Raw genomic sequence first — 8,588 nt, 5'->3', positions numbered from 1 at the left:
TTTATGACCAAGAACACCCATGTTGAGCCATAATCGCAGAGGATCCCTAGACAGTTAAAGATAGAATCATGCATGGCGCATTGACTTAATTTCCCAGAAATCAGTTCGAAGGTTGCTACGTATTTAGTCCGCGTCAAACAATTTAGCAGTACATCGCAGGCTGACGATGAAATCATCGTATCGTTTGCCTTAGACGTACATGTGTTGAAGCCTTTATAAGGCATATTTGTTTTGTTTCATTAGTCTACCAACGTTTGAAGGTTAGAGGTAAGTTTTAGATATTTATTAAAGCTGTAGTAACATAACGGGCTGCGACCGGCTGCGTCCAGCAAACGTTTGTTAACGCTAGCTAGCTAGCATAAACCCTGCGCTACATTCACGATACAACTACTGAATTTGAATCGGAGTGTGTACAAACGTCTTTCTCAAATAGCTAACCTTACATAATCAGTTTTGGTCTGCCTTATTATTTATTCAGTTGTATTAATTTATTATGATAATGATTGATTCTGATTGAGCCTGATCAGAGCCGTTATGCCCTAAAATTATTAGTTTTAACTCCAGCTACTTCTATAAACAACTCCCACATGATTTGGTGAATCCCCTTTGAGGATTTTGTCATAGACTATAACTAACTAATTATTCACATTAGTGATCCGTATTTGCCTGTTCATAAATAGTAAGAGCACAACGCGGTATCTTGAATTGCTTGTTTTATGAATCGTCCAAATTATAATGAAAAAAAACTAGCACTTGTGAAGAAACTCTTAGTCAAACACTGATTCCCAATAGTTTGGGCTTGTAACCAACTTAAAACTAATCAACGTTTTAAGGTTATGGCATTGATTGTGTGCAGTACAACATTAAAATTATTTTAACAAAGTCGTTTTTAAGATTGATTCATTAGAGTATTCAGTATTTTACAAGAATAAAGCAGAAATTAGAGCGGTCAGCAACTAAGTATTTAGTCATTATTTTTTCATATTTTCTCTAACCATCTGGTTATTCCTCAGATTTATTGATGAATCTGCTTGGCTTCTTTTAAGAATATGGATTTAATTTATCCTACAACAGATAAGTAATGTGAATAGTAAAATGTTCATTTTAATCTGCTATAATAGTAAGAGAGGAAAATTCTGAGATGTTAGACGCCATGCAGTCAGTGGTAGATATTATATTAGAAAGATTTAAACTGTTGTGCAATCAGTAACTCTCAAGACCCCTGGTGGTCCTTGGGATTAATTTTGGAAACTGATCTGAGTAGCGTTTTTTTATTAAGCCAGTTATCTCTAATGTCCTTAAACTTTGCTGCTGATTGCAGATGTCTCTGGCGGACGAGCTTCTGGCAGATTTGGAGGAGGCCGGTGATGAGGGGGAGGACGGGTTGTATCCAGAGGAAGAGGAGAGGGATAGTGATGGAGAAGCAACACAGGGAAGGACAGATGCAGGGCTGGAAGACATCCAAGAGGAGATGGAGGTAGACTACAGTAAAGCTGAGAGTGTTGCGTCCATTGCCAAGCTCCGCAATAGCAAACAGGTGAGTTGTATCATATAAGCGTGTTATAGAAAAGGATATTAATAGTAATACATCTGTTCTGGTCTTTCTAACATAATCTTAATTTTTCTCTGCAGTTTTCTGAGATTATGGAGAAAATTTCAAAGTATAGTGGAAAACAGCGCAGGAACTCAGAGGGTGAGTGTGACCAAGTCGCATGTTTTCCTGTGAATGTACAGGTGAAACTCGGATAATTTGAATATCGTGCAAAAGTTCTTTTTTTTTTTTTTAGAAATTCAACTTAAAAGGGGAACATATATATACAAATACTCATTACATGCAAAGTGAGATATTTCAAGCCTTTTACTTGTTATGAATTCGGCCTACATCTTATGAAAACCCCAAATTCAAAATCTCAGAAAATTTGAATATTGGCAAAAGGTTCCAATGTTTTAGGCTCAAAGTGTCCCACTCTAATCAGCTAATTTATCCATAACACCTGCAAAATGCCCAATATGAAGTTTCCAGTCTGTTGATTTAGGTAGCCATGTCATCTGCTGGTGGTGGTCCACTGTGCTTTATTAAGTCCATAGTCAGTGCAGCAGTCTACCAGGACATTTACGAATATTTTGCTCTTCCTTCAGCAGACAAGCTTTACAGAGATTTTGACTTCATTTTCCAGCAGGACCTGGCACCTGCCCACACTGCCAAAAGTACCAAAACCTGATTCAATGACCGTGGGATTACCGTGCTTGATTGGTCAGCAAACTCACCTGAACTAAACCCAATAGAGAATCTATGAGGCATTGCCAAGAGAAAGATGAGACATGAGAACAAAACAAGCTCAAGGCTGCTACAATAGCATGCTGGTCTTCCATAACACCACAGCAGTGCCACAGGCTGATGGCACCCATGCCACGCTGCATTGAGGCAGTATTTCATGCAAAAAGGGGCACAAACTGCAGTGGGGCTCAAATGTTTGGGCACCCCTGGTAAAAAATTTTTATTAATCTGCATAAAGAAGCCAAGAAAAGATGGAAAAAATTCCAATTATTTTGAAATTCCACTTTCAAAATAACCGAAAACTAAAAAATGACGTCTGCAAAAGTTTGTGCACCCTGCAGAGTTTATAGCATGCACCGCCCCCTTTGGAAAGCGCCTCTGGGGATCTATCATGCTTTGGGGTTGTATTGCGGCCAGTGGCACAGGGAAGATTTCACGAGTAGAAGGAAAAATGGATTCAATAAGATTTTAGCAAATTTTGGACGCTAACTTGATGCCTGATCTGTGAAAAAGTTAAAGAGAGGATAGCTTCTACAAATGGATACTGATCCTAAATACACCTCCAAATCCACAGTGGATTATCTCCTGACCTCAACATAATTGAAAATCTATGGATAAACCATGAAAGAGCAGTGTGTGACAGACAGACCAGAAATCTCCAAAGAACTGGAAGACTTTTGTAAGGAAGAATGGGCGAAGATACCTCAAACAAGAATTGAAAGACCCTTGGCTGGCTACGAGAAGTGTTTCAAAGCTGTGATACTCGCCAAAGGGGGCAGCACAAGGTCTTAACTCTGCAGGGTGCCCAAACTTTTGTAGCGTAAAAGATGGTAATAAAATCTAAATGTTTTGTGACATATTATACAAATGTCTAATTTGTCACTTGATACCTTTTTTGGGAGATTTTTCCTTTTCTTTTTTCTTTTTTTCTTTTTTTTTTTTTGGCTTCTTTATGCACATTAATACAAATATTTAATTGGGGTGCCCAAACTTTCGAGCCCCACTGTAAGTACTGAGTACACATGCATGATTATATTTTTTAAAGTGCTGACATTTCTGTATTTAATATCCTTTTTTTTAAGGTTTCATGTAATATTCAAATTTTCTGAGATTTTTGAATTTGGCGTTTTAATACTGAGAGAAATGAACTTTTGCACGATATTCAAATTTTGTGTGTGTTTCGTATGACCATATGGTTTATGTTTTAAAAAGTTCCTCACAGCATTTTATTTCAGTGGATTTTTAACCAAGAATCTGATTTAAAATTGGACTGATTATGTTGGTTTTTGTTTCCTTTTAGTCTCGGGGCCAGTTGAGTCTGACCCAGAATACAGACTGATCGTTGCAGCCAACAACCTCACAGTGGAGATTGACAATGAGCTCAGTGAGTTGGCTGTTACTGCTTGGTTTAAAAAAACTAAAACTCAACATGTGAAAGGTTTATGTTTCTCTGCTCTGTCTAACAAAGATGTGATTACCTGCCTGGGTTTCAGATATCATTCACAAGTTTACTCGGGACAAGTACTCCAAGAGGTTCCCAGAGCTCGAGTCTCTGGTGCCAGATTCTCTAGATTATGTCCGCACAGTCAAGGTGAGATGAAATGTTTATTCTGCTTCTATACAAAGAACACATTTCAGAATGATAGTGAGGTGTCCAGAGTTGCTTTTGCTGCACCACTGACTATTTTTTTTTTTTTTTTTGTTGGACAGAAGACAATTTTAAGTTATTGATTAATGTATGGTTACACATCTGCAGAAGGCCAATAATGAATTCTCGGTTGTTTTCAATAAGTTATTTTCACACGTTATATACACAAAAGGGAAGGGAAAGACTTATGATTTTCGAAAACTAAAGAGTTTGTGTTATCCCTCATGTTGTAGAAATTACACTGACTGACCTAATGGGTTAATGTTATAGGTAATACTTATAAAATAAAAATAAAATGAAAGCTCAGAATTGCTACACCCTTGGAAATTATCATGTTTTTAAGAAAATAATAAAAGGCATTATTGGGTGGCCAGATGTAGAGGTTCTCCTCGATGCGGCGAGCCCATGTTAGACCCTGACCTGCAGCCCTTTGCTGCATGTGGTTCTCTCCCCTTTCATGTCTTTGGCTGTCCTGTCAAAAATTTTAAAAAGGCGTTTTTTTGTCGCAATTTAAGCATCCTTTATTCACCATTTGTGTTTCCTTAGGAATTGGGGAACAATCTCGAGAAGTGCAAGACCAATGAAACTCTGCAGCAAATCCTCACCAATGCCACTATTATGGTTGTCAGTGTCACAGCCTCGACCACACAGGGGTGAGTCAGGCAACAGACATCTGGTTTTAGCGGTTTGACCTATCCTGTCCATAGGACAGTCACAGTTTAAATGCTAATCATTAAGTTGAATTTGTGTATTTTAACGGCTTCAGGACACTGCTAAGTGAGGATGAACTGAAGCAACTGGAGGAGTCATGTGACATGGCTCTGGAGCTGAACCAGTCTAAACACAGGATATATGAATATGTAGAGTCCCGAATGTCATTCATTGCCCCAAATCTGTCTATCATCGTTGGCGCATCAACAGCAGCCAAGATCATGGGTAAGAGATGCAAAAAGATTAGTTTTAGATTAAAATTTTTTTAGAGGCATTCACATTACATTACATCATATTGTCCATGTCACCCAATCTACAATTGTTTGCTTTCTTCCCCCCCCCCCTCTGGCTGCAGGTATTGCTGGCGGCCTCACTAACCTCTCCAAGATGCCCGCCTGTAATCTCATGCTGCTGGGAGCTCAGAGAAGAACCCTGTCCGGCTTCAGCAGTACCTCCCTGCTGCCCCACACCGGCTACATCTACCACTGTGATGTTGTGCAGTCACTACCACCGGTCAGTAAATACATCAACATAAACATATTGAAGGGTTTTTGTGTATTTAACTCAGCAAGGGGACCTTGTAGCTAACACTTGTCTTCCATGTTGTGTCTTTAGGACCTCAGGAGGAAGGCAGCTCGTCTCGTGTCTGCAAAGTGCACTCTGGCTTCCCGAGTGGACAGTTTCCATGAGAGTTCAGCCGGCAAGGTGACTGTTCATATGGAGCACATACACATTAATGCAGAATTCAAGATTAACTGGGTGGTGTAACAAAATAAAACTGGTACAAAAGGGCTGAATTCCTATGTTTTCTTGAAGTCTACATGTACTTACATGGAGGACCAATATTTTTACAAACGCCTTACAATACAATGTAGTCGAACACAACATGAAAGGTCACAGCCTCAACCATTGCTTTTTAGTTTAAATAACACCCATACACTTTCAATAGTTAAAAGAAGTGTTTTACAAATAAGTCAACATTTAGTTTTTGCATGTAGCAATATTAAAGAAAACATCTAGTTAATTTGTAACTCTTGTGTTCACCTTTTTTTTGGTATTTTATTTGCAGGTTGGCTACGATCTGAAAGAAGAAATTGAAAGGAAGTTTGATAAGTGGCAGGAACCTCCGCCAGTGAAGCAGGTAAAACCGCTGCCAGCCCCACTGGATGGACAGAGGAAGAAGAGAGGAGGAAGGAGGTACTCTACAGGCCACGCATTTAAAGAAAAGTGCAATATGGAGATCTGTGTAGTGTTTTATTTCAACTAAAACATTCTGCAACAGCAGAACAAAGCGTCCGCGTGTGTGCGTGTGCGTGTGTGCGTGTGCGCGTGTGTAACCTCGTATGCTCTTGTCTTTATGAAGGTATCGAAAGATGAAGGAGCGTCTGGGACTGACTGAGATCAGGAAACATGCTAACAGGATGACCTTTGCAGAGGTAAGTAGATATTGTCCATCAGGCCTCCTCTTTCTCTCATCTCTTTAACTATGATCCCTCTTTGTTTTACTTCCATTTGTGTCTTTCATGTGACTTTTATGAATCATGACTTTTTTTGGTTGACTTTTACGACCTACAAGATTTTTTGATGTAATGCTATATTCTATTTTTTCCCACAATTCTTTTACAACATACAATAACAATTTTGACATAGCTTGTTGTATAAGACCGACCGATATTAGGCATTTCCCGATCTATCAGTATCTGCTTTCATAAAAAAAGAACTTTTAAATCTTCATTCATCAGAATCAGTTATGATCTATAATTCTGATAAATGAATATTTAAAAAATAAAAAACGATTTTTAAGTCAAATATGCGTATCAGCCTTAAAAGTCCTTTATCAGTTGGTCTCTGGTTTTGTCTTTTTACGACATACCATATATGACTTTTTTGCGACTTTTTTTTAAAACATACTATGACTTTTTTGGACCTATGACTTTTTGTGAGATTTTTACGACATAACTTTATATACTATTACTTTTTTGGACATGGTATTCAATGACTTTTCTTCAACATACTATACTATGACCTTTAGCCACATACTATATTATCACTCATCTTCGCATTTTTATGACATGCTATACTGTGGCTTTTTATTTTTACATACTATAACCTTTTTTTCTCGACTTTTTCTGACGTACTGTAATCCCCCCCCCCCCCCGATATGCTGTAATGACTCTTTTTACGACATGCTATATTATGACTTTATTGCAACGTACTATACTATGACTTTTTTTTTTGTACCTATTACACCATGATTTTTTTTTATTTGGGACCTATTATACTATGACTTTTTTTTTTTTTTGGACCTATTACACCATGATTTTTTTTTTTTGGGACCTATTATACTATGATTTTTTTTTTTTGACCTATTATACTATGACTTTTTCATGATATTTTTACAACATAGCCCTCCGACTGTGTGACATACTATGACTTTTATTCCGACATATTTTAATATGACTTTTTTTCCACGTACTATACTATGACTTACCTTGACATTTTTACTTTACTATATTGTGCCTTTTTTCAGCATACTTCACTATGACTATTTTCTTAAATTTTCGACATGACTTTTTTGACTTTCGAGACATACTATACTGTGACTTATTTTGGTCTAGACTTTTTAACTTTTTTTCAACATACTATGACTTTTTTTGACCTACTATACTGACTTTTCAACATACTGTTATGACTTTTTCGACATTTTTATGACATACTATGACTATTTTTACTTTTTTTGGCTGTACTTTGACTTTTTTCAACAGACTTTAAAAAAACATTTGACATACTGTGCTATGCATTTTTTCGCCATACTACTGTCGCTTTTTCAATACTTTTTACAACATACTGTGACTTTCTCATGACATTTTTACATATGACTTTATTTTTTGTTTTTCGACATACTATACTATGACTTTTTTCAAAATACTACAGACATTTCTTGTCATTTTTGACATACTATACTGTGCCTTTTTTTTTAAACATACTATGACATATTATAATTTTTTTTTTATTGATATACTGTAATGACTTTTTCACCATACTACACTATGGCAATTTTCCGACATATTATATTATGACTTTATTGCGACATACTAAACTATGACCTTTTTTTGGACCTATTATATTATGACTTTTTCATGACATTTTTACGACGTAGCGTGATACACTATGACTTTTTTACAACATACTATACTGGGCCTTTCATTTAAACATACTATAATTTCTTTTTTTCGATATACTGTAATGACTTTTTTCACCATACTATACTATGGCATTTTTCCGACATCCTATATTATGACTTTATTGCGACATACTAAACTATGACCTTTTTTTTTACCTATTATACTAGACTAGATGACATATACATACCCACTCTAGACTTTTTTCAACATACTATGACTTTTTTTTACATACTATACTGACTTTTCAACATACTGTAATGTGACTTTTTCAACATTTGATGACATAACATGACTTTCTTTTTGTCATACTATACTAAGACTTTTTCAAAAACTACAGACTTGACATTTTTGACATACTACTGTGCCTTTTTTAACATACTGTAATTTTTCCCCCCCAATATACTGTAATGACTTTTTCACCATACTATACTATGGCAATTTTCCGACATATCATGTTATGACTTTATTGCAACATACTAAACTATGACTATTTTTAGACCTATTATTACGACATAGCCTTATACACTATGACTTTTTTCTGACATACTGTAATATGACTTTTTTTGGACATACTATATTATGACTTCATTATATCATATTATGACTTTTTTTCCCATATATACTTGGACCTTTTCGCACAAACTATATTATGACTTATCTTGACATTTTTATGACCTACTATACTGTACCTTTTTTAGCATACTATACTATGACTTTTAAAAATACAAATTTGACATGACTTTTTGTGACATACTATACTATGACT

At 36.2% G+C, this 8,588-nt stretch overlaps 1 protein-coding gene across 1 annotated transcript in view; it reads left to right on the top strand.

Annotated features, from left to right (window-relative positions):
* Positions 1–81: 81 nt before the first annotated feature.
* The window catches only part of prpf31 (PRP31 pre-mRNA processing factor 31 homolog (yeast)), an 11,467-nt gene continuing 2,960 nt past the window's right edge, over positions 82–8,588 (top strand). The window contains exons 1-11 of the mRNA XM_034875497.1: positions 82–267; positions 1,322–1,537; positions 1,633–1,693; positions 3,579–3,662; positions 3,772–3,869; positions 4,473–4,579; positions 4,693–4,862; positions 4,993–5,150; positions 5,253–5,342; positions 5,707–5,834; positions 6,001–6,073. Of these exons, the coding sequence (XP_034731388.1) occupies positions 1,322–1,537; positions 1,633–1,693; positions 3,579–3,662; positions 3,772–3,869; positions 4,473–4,579; positions 4,693–4,862; positions 4,993–5,150; positions 5,253–5,342; positions 5,707–5,834; positions 6,001–6,073 (1,185 nt within the window). The 5' untranslated portion in view covers positions 82–267. The remainder of the gene's footprint in view (positions 268–1,321; positions 1,538–1,632; positions 1,694–3,578; positions 3,663–3,771; positions 3,870–4,472; positions 4,580–4,692; positions 4,863–4,992; positions 5,151–5,252; positions 5,343–5,706; positions 5,835–6,000; positions 6,074–8,588) is intronic.

This window comes from Etheostoma cragini, chromosome 6 (genome assembly GCF_013103735.1).
Source record: "Etheostoma cragini isolate CJK2018 chromosome 6, CSU_Ecrag_1.0, whole genome shotgun sequence".
Taxonomy (NCBI): domain Eukaryota; kingdom Metazoa; phylum Chordata; class Actinopteri; order Perciformes; family Percidae; genus Etheostoma; species Etheostoma cragini.
Note: the sequence above shows the minus strand (reverse complement) of the source record. Positions and strands in the feature narration are given on the sequence as shown.